At 40.2% G+C, this 18,456-nt stretch overlaps 1 protein-coding gene across 5 annotated transcripts; it reads left to right on the forward strand.

Annotated features, from left to right (window-relative positions):
- Nucleotides 1-914: 914 nt before the first annotated feature.
- On the forward strand, nucleotides 915-15,036 carry SERPINB13 (serpin family B member 13). Of its 5 annotated transcripts, XM_059706301.1 has the most exons (8): nucleotides 915-957; nucleotides 2,438-2,606; nucleotides 3,112-3,168; nucleotides 8,894-9,022; nucleotides 9,393-9,510; nucleotides 10,899-11,041; nucleotides 11,245-11,400; nucleotides 13,140-15,033. In XM_059706301.1, exons 2-8 carry the CDS (start codon nucleotides 2,448-2,450, stop codon nucleotides 13,542-13,544), a joined length of 1,167 nt encoding a protein of 388 aa, XP_059562284.1. In that variant the 5' UTR covers nucleotides 915-957; nucleotides 2,438-2,447; the 3' UTR covers nucleotides 13,545-15,033. The 5 variants fall into 5 exon arrangements, with proteins under 5 accessions (XP_059562284.1, XP_059562286.1, XP_059562283.1 ...); XM_059706300.1 differs by lacking the exon at nucleotides 915-957 and having other exon boundaries at nucleotides 1,012-2,606; nucleotides 13,140-15,032; XM_059706303.1 differs by lacking the exons at nucleotides 915-957; nucleotides 11,245-11,400 and having other exon boundaries at nucleotides 1,005-2,606; nucleotides 13,140-15,036.
- Nucleotides 15,037-18,456: the final 3,420 nt, after the last annotated feature.

Genomic DNA, 18,456 nt, shown 5'->3' on the forward strand with positions numbered 1-18,456 from the left:
GTGTGTGTGTGTGTGTGTGTGTGTGTGTGTTTGGCTGCTTGCCCAAACTTTTCTCATGACGTTTTCTCACTACATTTCTAGCAAGATAGTTTTTTATATTTTCATTTTCTTCTTTGCATTTGGCATCCCCCACATAATGCAACCGCAAATTTAACTTAATTACAGAGACTGGGCTTGTCAGGACATAGCTCTCTACATCTGTGGTAAGTAAGTATGCATTGATTCAGAGCTTCCTGTGGCCATTAACCACTGGTTCCCAACCTCAGCTGCACATTAAGTCACCTGGGGTGATACAAATTCTGCTGCCTGGTTCCCACCCCAGCGATGCTGACTCAGTGCGTGGGGTTTGGGCATAGATCTTTTTTTTCTTCCCTTTAAGTTCCCCAGGAGATTTTAATGTGCACCCAAGGTGTAGAACCAGTTTTTCTCAGAGGATCCCTGATATCATTAGGGTTGAAGGCCCTCTCAAAGTCTCCCCCTGCTTGGGTAATAATTCATTTAACTTGGCTGTTCTAATGCTGCCTGTGGTCCTGGGTTGAGCCGCTGAATTTGGTTTAATTTTGCTTGCTGGTTAATTTAGATTGCTTTATACTTGGCTTCCCAAAAGAATTTCTAAGAGATTTTTGAGAGGTCAGAAATTGCAGCTCTCTTCTTCTAAGTCTCTTTTCTGAGCTACAGTTCACAATGCAATTACTGACAACTTCAAGTGCATAACTTCATGGCCATGCAGGACATAGAAAATGCAATCCTCAATTTTGTCATAAACCTTGCATGCTAATTGTATGAGGGACATTATCATTGAGAAACCAAAGGTTGTTTCACTGGAAATGCAAAAATGGTAATGACTAGGGAGAGGCAGAGGGAGAGATATAAATAAAAGATCTAAATTACTCATGTTACACGTGCTTCCCAGGTCCATGCTCAGACACCTCTGTCTCTCCAGAAGCCAGGTAAGTTCTCTCTTCAGCTCCCACTGAAGACTTTTTGTGCTTTGAGAATGTTTGTTGATTTGAAAGAAGAACTTTTATAGTGGATAACTTTCCTTGGGGTGGTTTTATTTACTTTAGTGCCTACATAGCCACGAAACAGTATCTTCTTCATGTTGTTTGACAACAGGTTAATTCATTGTATTTCTGGGTTAACCTGCAGGGAATCCCTGTGAGGAAATTCAGGGGTGAAATGGAAGTTTGAACAGCAGATGGAAGGTGTCTTAGCTAGCAGGATGGGTCCTTGATCGCAAAGAACCCACCAAAGTCTGTAGACTGTCAAAAAAATTTATTCTGCCTTAATCTCATTCTTGTTTTAGATATTTTTCTTAAAGCCTTTATTAACTAATTATTAACATCTCTAGGTAGCTGGAGATGAAGAAAATATAAAATGTAGTTTATTTGTGGTAAATATTAATTGTTCTTAAAAGTTTGTTTGATGAGATAAAAGTAATGTGAACTTACTGTATAAACTGAAAAAATGTAGAAAATTAAAATAAACAAAAATTATGAAAAGGAAACTCTTTCACTTCCACTTAATAATCCATGGCATTACCGTTGAGGAAAAATTGAGCCCAGAATCAAGTTTTCATGCAGTTAGGCGTTGGGGTTGAAGAGAGTGAACGCATCCTACCACCTCTGCACAGGATTTTGCATCAATTGAGAAAATATTAGAGAAGGATACACTCTTGGCTTTATTGTTGTTATGGCTGGACCAGAGAACACAGCTTGGATCCGAGGCCATGGGTTTCCTCTGGCTTCCCCTTGCCAGGTGTGGGTGCAGCATCTGGGCAAGCCAGACGAAGAGGGCAGGCACTGGGCTGGCGGGGAGCTTACCTCAGGGAGGAGGCGGAGGGCAGGCAGATGCAGGCAGGTTCTGACAGAGAGCAAGAGAGAGTCAAACCAAGGCACCTAGCTCCCTGGGGAAATGAGAACCGCGAAGCACCAGATGGTGCCCAGCTGATGCACATCTCCAGTCAAGAGAAGGCTATGCTAAGGGGTGAGAAGCAGGCCACAGGGACTTTTCCATCTTTTTTTTCTTTAAAGAAAACACTGTATTGGGGTATAATTGATATGCATAAAGCTTACATATTTAATGTATACAATTTAATCACTGTGTTCAAGACCATAAACATATATATCACCTTCAGAAGGGTTTGTAGCTATTATCATTGTCAGAGGAAGTACTGTCTGAAATACTCTCTGAGAGTTCTGCAGCTCAAATCCAGGCCTATCTCAGTATCTGAATTTAATTTGTTTATTGAAATATTCCATAACCCCTCTTTTTCTGGATCAATGCAGGAAGAGAAGCAAGAAGGGTTCCCATGATCTAAAGCAATTTCAACAAGCGCTCATTTGATTTTTCTTTAAAAAAATTATTTTTCAGTTAAACTTCACATTCAGTATTATTTTGTATTAGTTTTGATTGTTGTTGCTATTCTAAATCTCACTAGGATCATCATGGAAACACTTGACGCAGTGACCTTTGGGTTTAATCTTTTCAAAGAGCTGAATAGAAAAAACAATGGCAACATCTTCTTTTCCCCTGCGAGCATCTTAGCGGCTGTCGGCATGCTCCTCCTGCGGACCCGGGGAGCCACTGCCACCAGGCTGCAGAAGGTAGGTAGGATGGCAGCAATGGCTTTTCTGGCAGACTCTTTTCTGGGATGAGCCTTCGAAAATTGCCTTGAAAACATGATCTTTTTGACCCATGGGCCAGGAAACAAAGAAAGTGTGTGAGGACATGAAGTAGTTTTAGGTTTATCTCTTCCCTCTCCAAATTCCACCCTGCCATCTGCTGCCTGGTGCTTGAAATTCCTCCAGGTGAGGGCTGGGAGAGGCCCTGTCCAAAGACATTAACCTGATAAAGACAGAACCATGCCGACTGGGAAAAGTCACATAATCCCCACTGGGGTATAAGCGACACATCAAAGATGAGTACGTGCATGGGTGAACCAATTTAAGCTCCTCTGAAGACAGCCAGAGCTTTTCATGATTTGGCAAGGAGACAAATCTTCCTGTGTGAAACTGAGGAGTATTTAGCAAATGTCCACTTCCCCTGACTGATTCTGTGTGGGGCTTTCTCTGCTCTGATCCTCACCATGATGTTTTCTGTCTTTTCCAGGTGCCTCTCTCTGAAAAAGACACAGATAGCTCAAGAATCAAAGCTGAAGAAAAAGAGGTGGGAGACATGTCTTACCAACTTCACTAAGGTGGCTTAGTAGATGTGGGCTCACTGGGGAAATGAGTAGAGGAGGTACTACTTCAAGCTTTTTTTAAAAAATCTTTATTGTTTAAAGTATTACATATGTCCCCATTTTTCCCCAATTGATCCCTTCTAGCTCACCCTCACCCTCACCCTAGGCCTTCACCACCCTATTGTCTGTGTTCATAGGTTATGCATGTATGCATACAAGTTCTTTGGTTGATCTCTTCCCTTCCACTCACTCACCCCTGTCTCCCCTCTGAGATTCGACAGTCTGTTCCATACTTCTATAAGCAGTAATAATCACAGCAGTGCAATAATGTTACTAGGGTTATACAATTATAATCAACCATTAGTGCTAAGAGGAGAGCTTAACTTGAATGCACACTAACCACTATGATAGAACCTGGTAAAGGCTAACAGACTGAGAAGTCCCTATAGCAGAGTGGATGGGTTTGGAGTGAAACAGATTTGGGTTCAAATCCTGGCCCAGTCAGTTAACAGCTGTGCTACTTTGAGCAAGTTATTCATCTTCTTTGGGCCTTTATAAATATAGTAGACTGTCTGGCACACTGGTGACTTGCCTAGTGGTGGTCATGGTAGGAGTAAGTGATATTATTACTACATTGTATTTTTATTTTAAGTCCCTTCATTGCCTGCTCTGATGTTTTATTAAAAAAAGTAGAGGCCGGGTGCATGAAATTCATGCACAGGGGTGTGTGTGTGTGTGTGTGTGTGTGGGGGGGGTGTCCTCAGCCCGGCCTGCACCCTCTCTAATCTGGGACCCTTCGGACATCCCTCTCGCAATCCAGGATCGCTGGCTCCTAACCACTCACCTGCCTGACTGCCTGATCACCTCTAACCACTCTGCCTGCCTGCCTGATAACCCCTAATCACCTCTGCCTGCCTGCTGGCCTGATCACCTCTAACTGCTCCCCTGTAGGCCTGATTGCCCCTAACTGCTCCCTGACTGCCTGATTGCCCTTAACTGCCTCTGCCTGTCAGCCTGATCACCCCTAACCACCTCTGCCTGATGGCCTGGTTGCCCCTAACCGTCCTCTCCTACCAGCCTGGCCACCCCTAATTGCCCTCCCCTGCTGGCCTGATTGCCCCTAACAGCCTTTGCCTCGCCCCCCACCACCATGGCTTTGTCCAGAAGGATGTCCAGATGGATGTCTGGAAGAGATGTGGTCTAATTAGCATATTACTCTTGTATTAGTATAGATATTAGCACAGGATTAATGTCTTCTTGGGGTCTCTTTCAGCTGTAGGGTTGTAATATTCTTCCCCTGAAATACAGAGTATGCAAACATAGGAGGGATATTAAGTCCATAGTTTGGGGTTGGCATTTGGAGATGGTTAGGGCTCTCAGGAAGGGCATATCTGCCTTGACAGTAGTCATAGCTCAGCCCCAGACCCTCATAAAATCAGGGGTCAAGTCACCCAGCAAATGTACGATTCATTTTACATCCCACATGTCCAGGTTGTCTGGTTCATGTGTATATAGAGAGTCAGGCTTCCTTCCAGGTTTTGTACAACAGAGTTGGGGCAGATAACTGCTCCGCTGTCCACTCAGTCAAGAAACACAGTTGTTTGATAGTACTTTCCCTCTCAAATAGAATCTTTGTGTGAATTGAAAAAAAAAGAAAAAAAGAACAGAGATACTAGAAAATTTAAGATAGTATGTGGTTCAGATTTGTGGTTCTCATTTCATTTCTATGAGACAGTGCCAGTTTATAGCATATATTTGGGAGGTAGGGTGGGTGCATGTTCCACTTTACTAAGTATTACCTAATGTTGCTTGGCCGGTGTGGCTCAGTGGAGGCCAGGAGGTCATGGTTCAATTCCCAGTCTGGACACATGCTGGGGTTAGGGGATCGATCCCCAGTAGGGAGCATCCAGGAGGCAGCCCCATCAATAATTTTCTTATTAAAAAAAGTTACTGGGATTTTGATAGGGATTGTATTGAATCTATACCTCACTTTGGATAATAGAAATATTTCAATTGTATTACATCCTCCAATCATTAGCATGGAATGTCTTTCCATTTATTTGTATTTTCTTTAATCTTTTGAAGCAATATTTTGTCTTTCAGTGAACAAGTCTTTTACCTTCTTAGTTATGTAATTTATCCTTTTTGATATTACAATATATGGGATTATTTTCTTAATTACTTTTTGCATTGGTCAATTTTATTGTATAGATATATAACTGATTTTTGAATGTAGATTTTGTGTTCTGCAATTTGCTGAATTAACTTATTAGTTGTAACATTTTTTGTGGAATTGTTAAGACTTTCTACATGTAGGAATTTATCTATTTCTTCTAGGCTATTCATTACTTTGATATAGATACTTGTGCATAGTAGTTCCTTATAGTCCCTTTAATTTCCAGACATTTCTAATTTTACTTATTGGAGTCTTCTGTTATTTTCTTAGTCTAGCTAAGGGTTTGTCAATTTTGTTGATTTTCTTAAAAAAACCCCATGACTCTCTTGCTTTTGTTTATTTTTCTTTTGTTTTTCTACTGTCTATTTTGTTTATTTCTGCTTTAAATGTAACTCTAACTTTTGGTTTAGTTTGTTCTTTTCCTAGTCCCTTGAGATGTAAAATTAAGTTGTTGATTTAATTTGTTTCTTTGATTGGGTCATGTTTCCTTGTTTCTTTGCGTGCTTCTTATCTTCTGTTGGGATTTTGGCATTTGGAAACCCAGCCATACAGGAAAAAATTTTTTTTATATATATATATATATATATATATATATATATATATATATATATATATATATATATATATATATATATATATATATATTTGTTGATTTTAGAGAGGGAAGGAGAGGGAGAGATAGAAATATCAATGATGAGAATCATTGATTGGCTACCTCCTACACCCCCCACTTTGGGGATCTAGTTCACAACCCGGGCATGTGCCATGACGGGGAATTGAACTGTGAATTCCTGGTTCATAGGTTGACACTCAACCATTGAGCCACACCAGCAAGGCAGGAAAAACTTTTTTAGATCAGGCTGACTAGAGATTCTGGACACGTCTTAAGCCTTTCCTGGGGCTGCATTCTCTCTGGGAAGGTGTTTGTGATGTCCCAATTGAAGTTTGCCTGTTTCTATTCAGGAGCTCTCCCTGGTGTCTATCTGTGGTACTGCAGAATTTGGTGACTGTTAATTGCCTTTGTTCTTAGTGGCTATCCTGGTGCCCTATTCCTATCATCACTTATGTTCAGGCAAGACAGAAACCAAGCCCTCAGGCAGCTTCTGGAAAGGTCAGAATGTTAGTTATACATGGCACTCTTCTGTTTCTCTCCCCAGGGAGCTATGATTTTTTTTTTTTAAACTAGGCTTCAATGCAGTTGGTTTCAAGCTCAGTGGGATACAGAAACCTCTTAACTGATTTCCTGATTCCTTAACAAAGGTATTTGTTTCTTGTATTGTTGTTAAGTTAGAATCTCTAGTTCCGGGGCTTTTTATTCTTAATCCTGGTGACATCACTCCAGGGAAGTTTCTTTAGTAAACATTTGCGAGTAGTAGATGCTATCAGGTTGCATTGACCTTTGTTTGCTCTTGAATGAATGTTAAACTATGTGTTGCATGCTAAGGTTGAGATTTTTTCTCAACTCTTCGAAGATAGCATTCTTCTCTCCGTGTCTAATGTTGCTGTTAAGAAGTTGGTTTATTTGAAAATCTTTAGTAGGTGATCTCTCTCTGGCTGCATTTAAGTTTTGCTGTCTGTTTTTGTTGTTTCTGAATTTTACTGCAATGTGTCTAGATGTGGAGTTATTAATTTATGAAGACATATTTACTGTGCTTTCTCAATATGAAAATTCATAGTTTTTATCAATTCTGAAAAAGTCTCAGTCAATTAATATTTTGAATAATGCATGTACTCCAGTCTTTATTGTCTTTTGGAAGGATGCTAGAATTTGTATTCTATCTTCTAGATTTCTTTAATTGTCATACATATTTTCATCACTTTTTGTCTTTATGTTTCATTATGAGAAAATTATTCAGATCTATCAAGTCTATCAATTTAGCAGTGCCTAATTGGCTGTTAAACCATCTATTGAGCTTTTAAATTTTAATGCTTATTGAACATATAGGAATTCTAGTTGATTATAAAATGAACCTGGAACTTGATAACAGTCTCTTGTTTCTCAACCATATTTTCAATATCTTTTTTCAAAGTACTGCTTTTTAAGTGTGATATCTGATAATATCAACACCTAAACTCCTTGAGAATCCAATATGGCTGTTTGCTTCCCCCCTCCCCCATCAATTCTTGATGTGGGACTTAATTTCTCATGATTTATAGTTTTGGAATATGAGTGAATATTTGGTTGGTAATCTATGGTTGTCCAGCAAAACCTAAGATGTAGTTACCTTTCTAATACAGGTATTTTTTTTTCTGGAATAAGATCCTGGGATGTTATCAACCCAGGGCCACTTTAAGTTAATTTCTTAGTTTGGGGTTTCCCCATCCATAGAGATAGTATAATTTCAAACCTCAAACCTGTTTGACAGTAGGCCCTTACTCTCTTTCTCCATTTTTCAGGTCAACTTAGTCACAACTGCCCCACTGGAGAAATACTCCCACTACATCCTTCTCTTTATAGCAATCCGTTATTCCCCATAGGTTCAATACCTTGATCTGCTCACATCACATATCAGTCAACCTGAGCAGCCATGAATGATCACTGGACATTTAAAGGTTCACAGTAACAAGGAGGGAGCCAAAGGTCAAATTCAGCCTAAGATACTTTGTTAGAGCAGCATGTATTTCCATCTGAATGTCTTCAAATGTTCATTAGTTCATTAGCATAAAAATTAACTGAGTGTCTTTTAAGTGCCAGATACTACTCTGGGCATTGAGTAGTCAGTCATGAAATAAAAAGATGAAGCAAGCAAATAAACAGAAGACCCATGGGCTTTATATTCTAGAGGAAGAAGGCCTTTCTGTTCTCAGTGCAATCAGGGATAAGCTTTTCCGTTCAAAATTTAAATGACCCTCCCTCGAATCCAGTGTGAATGGTGGATAGAGGTAGCCAGACATCACTTAACAGGCAGGGGGCAGTGTTCCTCTCTTTTAGGGACATAAACTCTGTCATCTGGCCCTGCCATGAAGCACTCACTTCTCAGCCTTCAATAAGAAAATGGATGGATTCTACAAAAAATGTCTAGAAAAGTTTTTTACCTCCCCCCCACTCCCAGAGATAAGAAAAAAATATCAGTTCAGTCCAGTATATAGCTAACAAAGGACTGCTGACACCATCAGGATTTACTTTTTGTATCCATTGTCTGGAACAGATATGGCCAAGTTTAAATGGATAAGAGTCATCTGAGGAATCATTCACTTCCCCCAGTTGCTTAGTATTGTGGGAAGCTCAAAGCAAGCATATGAACCACTTAGTGGGCAATTACATTTGAGATGAAAAATGCAACCTGAGCCAGAAAAGCTAGATCTGTGGTATTGGGCCAAAGAGCAAGCTTCTTTGTGGAGCTGAGATTGGTTGTGACTTACATTAGTGATTTGTGTAAAAGCCAGCTGACATCCAGGGGCCACACCGAATTCCGGGGCCATCCTCAAGGCTGCCAAGCTGAGGGAGAGACCCAGCAGCCATGTCTTCCTGGGGCAGAATCCAGGCTTGCTTTTGCTAAGGTAACTCATTGAGTTTTTGTTTTGTTTTGAAGACTGAGAAGACCAAAGAGATACACCATCAATTCCAAACATTTTTGAGTGAAATAAGCAAGCCCAATAATAATTATGAGCTGAAAATAGCCAACAGGCTATTTGGAGAGAAGACATACCTTTTCCTTCAAGTAAGTTTTGCTGTGTCCACCACTTCTGTGAGTGGTATTCATGAATGGCCAATGGCTCTGTTAGGACTGTGGGTCCTGGTGGCATGCTGCCTACATTGACTGCCTGGCTTGGCCCAGATCACCAGGCACCCCCCCGCCCCTGTTTATCAGACATCCTGGCCCCTTGAGAGATCCTTTGTAATCTTGGCAGTTTAAATCTGATTTTTGCTTTAACCCTATTACACCTGCATAAAAGGTGCATGGAAGTACTCAAAGTGATTTGCCCCAAACCCTGCTTAGAATATTAGTGGTCTTGAACTTATTTAGAGATGTTGGCAATAGATAAATTGAATTTCAAACTCTTTCTATTCCTTCCCTGTTTCTCCTAAAGAAATACTTAGATTATGTTGAAAAATATTATCATGCTTCTCTGGAACCTGTTGATTTTGTAAATGCAGCAGATGAAAGTCGAAAGAAGATTAATTCCTGGGTTGAAAGCCAAACACATGGTAGAGTATGGATGGGTCGTTCATCATAAAAACGCTTCTTGAGTGCCCACTGTGAGTGAAGCCCTGTGGTTGGCACTGCGTGGGGGACCAGGGTGGACAAGCTTTGGGAGGGGACTTGGTATGGGCTTTACAGGGCTGGAAAGGCAGGCCTGAGCATGAGGGCTGGGAGGAGGCACTGCAAATTGTAGAGAAAGCCAAGGAGAACCAGAGGGGATCATAGAGCCAACTTCATGGAAACACTTAGTGGGGAATTATTTACACCTGGTTGTGGTTCGTAATATCTTTGAGGGTCCTGAAACTGGGTCATGTCTGTCTTGGGTTCACATTCTTTCCTTTATATCAGAGCCTTTCTGAGTCTGGGTCTTTGAGTGGAAATATAGGGGGTTTCCTTTCTCATTATCAAGTGAGAAACATTTCAGCTCTTCCATCAAGACCTGCTTTTGTGTCCAGCCATGTGGCTCAGTTGGTTGGAGCATCATCCCATGAATGGTTTAAGGTTTGATTACTGTTCAGGGCACGTATTTAGGTTGTGGGTTCAATTCCCGGTTGGGGCACATACAGGAGGCAACAGGTTGATCTCTCTCTCTCTCTCTTTCTCTCTCTCTCTCCCTTCTTCTCTGTCTAAAATAAGTAAATATATCCTCTGGTGGTAACTATATCAAGTGGGTAAAAATAATAATAGCTAACATTTACTGAGTTCTTATTGTGAGCCAGATAGTGATCTAAGTGATGTGCACACATTAGATCATTTACTCTTTTCAACAACCCTATGAAGCAGTTTCATTCCTGTTTTACTCATTTGGAAACTGAGGCACAGAGAGCTTAAATAACTTGCCCGTAATTCCTTAACTGGTAAGAGGCAAAACTGAATAGGCAATCTGATCCCAGAGCCTAAACTCGTTAACCCTCACACCTCAATCCATCCAATGGGATAAATAGGCGGGGACAGTGAGAACTTCCAGTGAACCCCTTGTCTGCAGAGCCTGCAGGTGCTGACCGGGCTGAGGTTTTTATTGTTTGTTTTTGTTAATCCTCACCAGAGGACATTTTTTCCATTGATTTTTCTAGGGAGAGTAGAAATGAGGGGAAAGACAGAGTGAGAGAAACATCAAAGTGAGAGAGACACATTGATTGGTTGCCTCTGGCATGTGCCCTGAGGGGGAGAGGGATGGGATTGAGCCTGCAACTGAGGTATGTGACTTTGACCAGGAATTGAACCCGAGACCGTTCAGTGCACCAATGTGAGCTGATGCTCTAACCACTGAGTCAAACTAGTTAGGGCCTGGCTGAGATTTTTAATGACCAGTCAAGTCCCCCTGCATTGTATCTGCCATGCATATCACTAATAATTTCAAAGATGGGCCAAGTTTGTTGTTGTTTGTTTGCAGAAAACATCAAGGACCTGTTTCCTGATGCCACTCTAAGCAGCACCACGAAGCTGGTGCTGGTGAACATTGTGCATTTTAAAGGGCAATGGGACAGGGAGTTTAAGAAAGAACATACCAAGGAGGAGGAATTTTGGCTGGATAAGGTATGGTTCTTTAACTATTGATGTGCTTACACATGGAATGTACATTCTGAAGTCATATTTCCATCAACGTACAGGGGGGACAGACAATGCTGATTTGGAGGGTCTGAGCGTTAGCACTGTTTTAGGTGGAGAGCATCATTTCGGTGAGCTCGCCTGGTCGTCTCATGCCTCTGGACACTGGGTGCTCTGTGAATTTGTTACAGGACACAAGTAAACCTGTGCAGATGATGACACAGCGTGAGTCCTTCAGCTTCACTCTCCTGAAGGACCTGCAGGCCCAAATTCTGGGGATTCCATATAAAAACAGTGACCTAAGCATGTTCGTGTTGCTGCCCAATGACATCGATGGTCTGGAGAAGGTAAAACCTTGCACCTCCCCATTCTTGCTTTCATTTCTGGGGGCTCTGTATCTCAGAGCTTACTCTTGGTGAGCCTGGAAGCGGGGCTTCTGATTGGGAGCTGGTGTCTGGCGGTGCCCAGGGGAAACTATTTCTGCCTCTGTGCAGGATGTCTCATGTGGAGCGATAGATGACATCAGGTGTATTGAGAACGGCCAACACTAAACTATTTGGGAACGAGCTAAAATAAACATTTAAGGGACTGTAAAGATCACCCAGTATTCTGAGAAATGGTTGATTATGTAGTCACCTCTTTTCCAGAAAAAAAATCACATGTGCACATATCCAGCAAATTTTGCATGCCATTCAGACCTTCTGAATTTGTTTTAGACCTCCAATTTTTAAAGAAGTTTTAGGTTTACACCAAACTGAGAAAAAGTTACACACACCTCCTGTCCTACACATGCGTACCTCCCACATGATCAACACCACTTATCAGGAAAAAAAATGGTTCTTTTTTTTTAACCAGGGATGATCTTATATACAGTAATCACCCAAAGTCCATCAGACCCTTAATCTTGAACTCCTTGATGTATTCCTACCCACTTTGCTGTTAAAATATTGATGTGGCCAGTATCCTGTGTTTTTGAAATCAGAAAGGCTTTGCTTCAAATCCCTATATCTCTATTTAGTAGCATTATGTCCTTTGAAGCTATTTAACTTCCTTGAACCTCAATATTTTTCCATCTATAAAATGGGCTTCATAGTTTTTAATGTGTAGTATTGTAATGATTAGTGACCATACTCTATCTTTGTCTTTATCTCTATCTCTATCTCTATCTCTATCTCTATCTCTATCTCTATCTCTATCTCTATCTCTATCTCTATCTCTATCTCTATCTCTATCTCTAACAAGCACAGAACAGCAAGTGAATCAATGGCTAATGGTATTTATTATACATTGGAAATTATTTGGGACAGCAAAATGGCAATATATTTAAGAGCTTTAAGAATTTTGTTACTCTAACTCAAAAATTCCAGTTGTGGAAATTATTCTAGGGAAATAATTCAGAAGAAAAAAATTGCCCTTCTGAGTCAAATTTGTAATTTCTGCATTAAATACATTAGGATACCTAACTTGAAATTCATAATAATAATTATATTTGTATCTACAGAATCTATCATCTGTTAAAATGCATGATTACATACTAGTTACTTGTAAAGTGAATGAATAGGTTAATGTTGGGTAAAATGTATCAATTTGATGAAAATATCTATCAGCTTGAAGATATGTTGGTGAGTTATGCAGTATAAAATGGACATTCACTGTGACTGAATTAATATTTATATGTAAATATGTTAATATGTATTAGATATTTATAATAAACATTATATTAGTCACCAATTAATATATTATATAAATTATAATTTGCTTATTATATAAACATATTTTATCTTTAAAATTATATGTACCATATATGCATACAAAGACACTAGGGAAATAGTAAGAAATTGCATTTCTCATCTTTAAAAATTCACAAAATGCTATTGACTTTTCATATATGCACAGAAAATTTAAATAGATAAATATAAGACAAGTGCCTGCTATATGAAGACAACAGTCTAGCAAAATGAAATTTCTACTTTTGTTACTAAGATTAATGATTTCTGACCGATACAAATAAGTGTTAAACTGTTTCAAATAATAAATTGATTATTATTGATAATCATGCCATTCTCCCCCCTTTTTTCCTTAATAGATTATAAATGAAGTAAGTCCTGAGAAATTAGTAGAGTGGACTAACCCAGGGCAGATGGAGGAAAGGACTGTGGATTTGCACTTGCCCCGATTTGAGGTGGAAGATAGTTATGACCTGGAGGCGGCGCTGGGCGCCATGGGGCTGGGGGATGCCTTCAGTGAGCTGGAGGCTGACTACTCAGGGGCGTCCCCACGCTCAGGGCTGCATGCCCAGAAGTTTCTGCACGGGTCCTTTGTGGTGGTGACTGAGGAAGGCACCCAGGCTGCAGCAGGCACCGGGATGGGCTTTGCGGTCACATCAGCGCCCAGTTATGAAACTTTTCACTGCAATCATCCCTTCCTGTTCTTCATCCGGCACAACGAGTCCAACAGCGTCCTCTTCTTCGGCAAATTTTCCTCTCCTTAGGCCAGTCACTGGCTCGGCAGAAAACCAGTGTTGGAGTATTAATATGACTATGGTAGTCGCCCATTTTTTGAAGACATTTGATTTTCTTGCTTGCATTTCAATCCAACCCTCAAAATGTATGATTTAGTGACTGCACTGGGTGTGTGTGTTTATAATTTTCTTTAAAAGTGAAATGTCCTTTTGTTTGTGTCATGTATAAAGTGAGTTAAATCAAGGCTTATAAATATGCTGTTGATTTCTTCTAAAAGTAAATTAACGACTTGTAGTTTTATGCACTAATGAAAAAAACTGTCTTGTCAGTAAAGACTATGGATTAATGATTTTGGGAGTCCCTCCAGCTCTAATATTTTGAAAGATTATAATAAAAAGTGAAATAAAACAGTAGTTTACTCAATTCATGTGCTACCTTTCTCTTTCTCAGCTATTAGTGTGGCAAACTGCATACAGGAAAAAAGAATTTAGAAACACATCAGCCAACATAAATTAAAACTCAAAAGCCAGGATAAAGTGAAACAATATACCAGGCAGAGAGGATGCCCATATTTTCACCCTCTATTCTAACAGAGCATATTATTCATTGTCAATTGCATAAATATCTTGATATTGTAAATAAAGTCAATGTGGTCATAAAATAAGATAGATTCATTTTAATCCTAGAACTTGACTTTTGATAAAGGATGTACACCTGTGCAAATACCACCACACCCAACATACAGGATATTTCCATCATTCCCCAGGTTCCCTTGTTCTGTTTCCCTGTCAACCACCCCATACAGCCTCAGCTCACACAACTGCTGGCCTGCCTGTCTTCAATCATTACAGGGTGTATTCGTCATTTCTAGGGTTTCATTCAAATGGATTCATATCATATGTTCTCTTTTGTGTCTGGCTTCTTTTGCTGAGCACTGAGATAATCCATGTTGTTGGAATACCAGTAGTTCATTACTTCTTATGGACAAACAGCATTCCATTGTATGGGTAAACCCATATTTTGTTTACCTATTTACCCACTGGGCATTTATGTTGCTTCCAGTGTTTAGCCACTATGCATAATGCTAGGATGCACATTTGTGTGCATAAATCTTTGTGTGGACATATGCTTTCATTTTTCCTGGGTAGACACCTGTGAGTGAAAATGCTGAGACATATGGTATATACAATATATGTTTAAATTTATAAGAAACTGCCCAAATATTCTCCAAAGTGGTTGTACCATTTTCCACTCTTATGAGCAATGTTTGAGTATTCCAGTTGCTCTGGATCCTCACCAGTGGTTGGAGTGGTCAGAGTTCTACATTATACCCATTCTAGTGGGTGTGAAGGTGGCATCTCATTGTGGTTTTAATTTATGCATTTCCCTTATGACTGATGATGTTGAGAATCTTTTCATGTACATGTTGGCCATGTGCATATCTTCTTTTGTAAAATGTCTATTCAATTTTGTACCCATTTTTATTAAATCGTTTTCTTATTATTGACTTGTAATTGCTTTTGATATATTCTGAAAAAAACTGTCAGCTATATGAATTTAATTTTGCTGTCATTGATGGTGTCATTGAGCAATTTAAAATTTTCATGGAGTCCAATTCATTATTTTTTTTCACTATGGTTTCTGTTTTTCTGTCTTATTTAAGATATTTTTGCAAATCTCAAGTTTGCTGAGACTTTTTTCTATGCTTTCTTTTGGACTCTTATGGCATTAGCTTTTACATTTAGACCTATGATTTACTTTCAATTTTTGTGAAGTAAGGCATGGGGCTCATTGTTTCTCATGTGGTCTTTCAGTTATTCCTGCACCATTTTTTGAAAAGATTGTCCTTACCTCAATGACTTAATCACCCTGGAAACTTTATGTCACATGCATGCATGGATTTGTTTCTGATCCTCTGTTCTTCTACTGATCTAAATGTTTATCATCTGTCAATATCTCCCCATCCCTGAACACATTCTTTCCTGAGATTTGATTTGTCTAAAAATATAACCACTCAGGCTTCCATATGACTAGTATTGGCATGGCATGCTTTTTTCTATCCTTCCATTTTAATTTAGATGTATCCTTATACTTAAAGAAAGTTTTAATTTTTAGATTAAATTGATTTGGGTGACATTGGGTAATAAGATTATATAGATTTCAAGTGTACAATTTTATGATAGATCATCTGAATATTGCATTAAAAACAGACATCATATAGTGACATGTTGTGATCATTCCATGGAGATAGAATGGAGTCTCCTTATTCCCACACAAAAAAATTGGTTGAACATTGAGACTGATGATACCACACATGCACCAAGAAAGTATGAAGAGATTGATTACTTACGTAATGAGGCTTTCTGGGAAGAGCATTGCAGGGTCCCTGGCTTAGGAGACCCAGGAGGGCTTTGATTGGGTTAGGATTTGGGTATGGGTGAGGGTTCCTGTGCCTGGTTAAGATGTGATTGCTTGGTTTGCACCTCCTGCAGGTGCCAAGGGAGGGAGCTCAAGGGCTTTCTTGCCAGCTGTCCTAAAGAGGCTCTCTTGAACACCCTAGAACCTGTGTGGTGAAGACTGGGTATAAATTCCCTCTGTATCTGAGGCTCCCAGGGGTTCTATACCCTGGCGCTACACAGACCTTAGCCTTCAGCACTTGTCTGGAGCCCTGTTTCCCTCCCATGTTCTGCCCTAGGCAAGTCAGTGCTGGCGTCCTGTCTCTTCTTGAAGGCACTTGTCTTTCCTTAGATTTCAGGCTGGAGGGCGGCCTTACAACTTTCTGATGGGCTTAAGGATTTGTGTATTATCCAGACTTTTATTCCCCCCAACCCCTGTCATGGTGGAGCAGCACTCTTTCCAGCTTTCTCCATCACAGCAGAAACTGGAAGACTGTGATTATGGGTGAATCATGCCCTCTGGGTTCCTGAGTCAGGTCAGGCCCAGGAAGCTTTCTGCTGCTAACCCAGAGTGCCGATCCATGCCAATTATTTAAAGATAAATGTTGCTATTTTCTGTATTGAGGGAGAGGCTCTTTCCTGTGAGAAATGGATTTTCGCCGAGACTCTGAAATCTGCTGCTCCTGAGCCCTCTTACCAATGTCTTTGCTTTTCTCTTTACTTCCTCCAGGGCCTCCTGCTCAACCTCAGCTGTTTTCACCTTTGGCAGTTGTCGGGGAGGAACAAATCTTCCTCTACCCTCAAGGTTCTTATCGCTGGTCTAATAATCAAATAGACATGAGGTAGATTAGCAAACAACCAAATCTGACACATACAAACCTATCGGATCCCTTTACATGCCAGTCAGAGACCCTGCATGCAGAAGAGGTTCAGAGACAGAAAGGGAACATGAGTGTATAAGACATCCTGAGCAAGGGTTGAGGTGGGGTGACTTGGGGGCTTTAAAGCGTCATTGCAGAATGATAAGAACAGAAGCTTAGTAAATAAAAAATTGTCCTGTTCTACAGACAGGTCAAAGATGCTAACTCTGATAATCTCCCTTTATGGGCAAGGCTCCTAATTCAAATTCTTCTAGGTAGTCAAGGGAGGGCAGAAGTTTCTCCTGACCCTGCAGTTACAGTTGCCCTTAGCTCATAATAATCCACATATTACAGAAGCACTTTTTTGAGTGACTATCTCTGAACCCCCACACAGTCTTTATATGAATTATGAGACCATGAATTATACCTACCTTCTAACTTTACTGAGAAAGAAATTTACAGAGATCTTCTTCTTCTTCTTCTTCTTCTTCTTCTTCTTCTTCTTCTTCTTCTTCTTCTTCTTCTTCTTCTTCTTCTTCTTCTTCTTCTTCTTCTCCTTCTCCTTCTTCCTCTTCCTCTTCTCCTTCTTCCTCTTCTTTTTCTCCTCCTCCTCCTCCTCCTCCTCCTCCTCCTCCTCCTCCTCCTCCTCCTCCTCCTCCTCCTCCTCCTCCTCCTCCTCTTTCTTCTTCTTCCTTGTAGAAGAAGGAAAGAAGAAAAATACTGATATACAGAGCCATTCTCATGCTGGAAATTTCATTTAATTTTTTTCTTTTCCTTTATTGAAGGAGCAGGTTTTTCATGTACAACTTGATTTGTGAACTTAGGCAACAGGAAGGAGTTCCCAGGTATTAGTAGACATAATTTATGGTATGATTCCTTTTATGAACCAATACATTGACATCCTGAATTTGAAATATGTAAATTAGACACTTCTGGGTTTGTGACATTTTCTGCCCCTCCCAAACTATCCCACCAAATGCAGTCCTCCTAGAGTGAGATTTGTTCATACTTCTAACTATTGTATCTATATTTTCTGTCTCACCAGTCACTGCAGTCATCTTTGGACACTCAGCATCTAGATCAATGTCTGAAAATGCAAGTGCTCAAAAATCTGACTAATTTAATGTTCCTGCGCATTATAGGCAATGTTCTATCCACCAACTTATTGGAGGAGCAAGGAGTCAGCATCTAACAACAAGTTATCAATGAAGAATATAAAAGTGGAAATGTTTAATGCCCACATATCTGTTAGGCATGAACTTCAGTGTAGTCAGTACTGGGCTTGTTGATGACAGTCAAGGTGAGTGTGTCTCGGAATGGATACCCCTAGGCTTGTGCTGTCAATGCTCTGGGAGGATAGCAGATGAGTGTCTGAGTGGCAATGTGATATGTAACATTAACTTTATCAGCCCAAGCTGGGAAGGAAGCAAAGTGAAGAGTGACAGGTCTGGCCTTAACCAGTTTGGCTCAGTGGATAGAGCACTGGCCCTTGGACTGAAGGGTCCTGGGTTAGATTCTGGTCAAGGGCACACACCTCGGTTGTGGGTTCGATCTCCAGGGGAGGCATGCAGGAGGCAGCTGATCCATGATTCTCTCTCATCATTGATGTTTCTACCTCTCTCCCCCTCTACCTTCCTCTCTGTAAAATCAATAAAAATGTATTTAAAAAAAAAAGAGTGACAGGT

Source organism: Myotis daubentonii, chromosome 8 (assembly GCF_963259705.1).
Source record: "Myotis daubentonii chromosome 8, mMyoDau2.1, whole genome shotgun sequence".
Classification (NCBI taxonomy): Eukaryota; Metazoa; Chordata; class Mammalia; order Chiroptera; family Vespertilionidae; genus Myotis; species Myotis daubentonii.

Bases quoted from the DNA above. Each gene is read 5' to 3' on its own strand.
- SERPINB13 (XM_059706301.1), top strand. From the start codon at position 2,448: ATGGAAACACTTGACGCAGTGACCTTTGGGTTTAATCTTTTCAAAGAG. The intron at 3,169-8,893 runs GTGGGAGACATG...TTTGTTTTGAAG, and splicing joins TCAAAGCTGAAGAAAAAGAG to ACTGAGAAGACCAAAGAGAT. The intron at 11,042-11,244 runs GTATGGTTCTTT...AATTTGTTACAG, and splicing joins AGGAATTTTGGCTGGATAAG to GACACAAGTAAACCTGTGCA.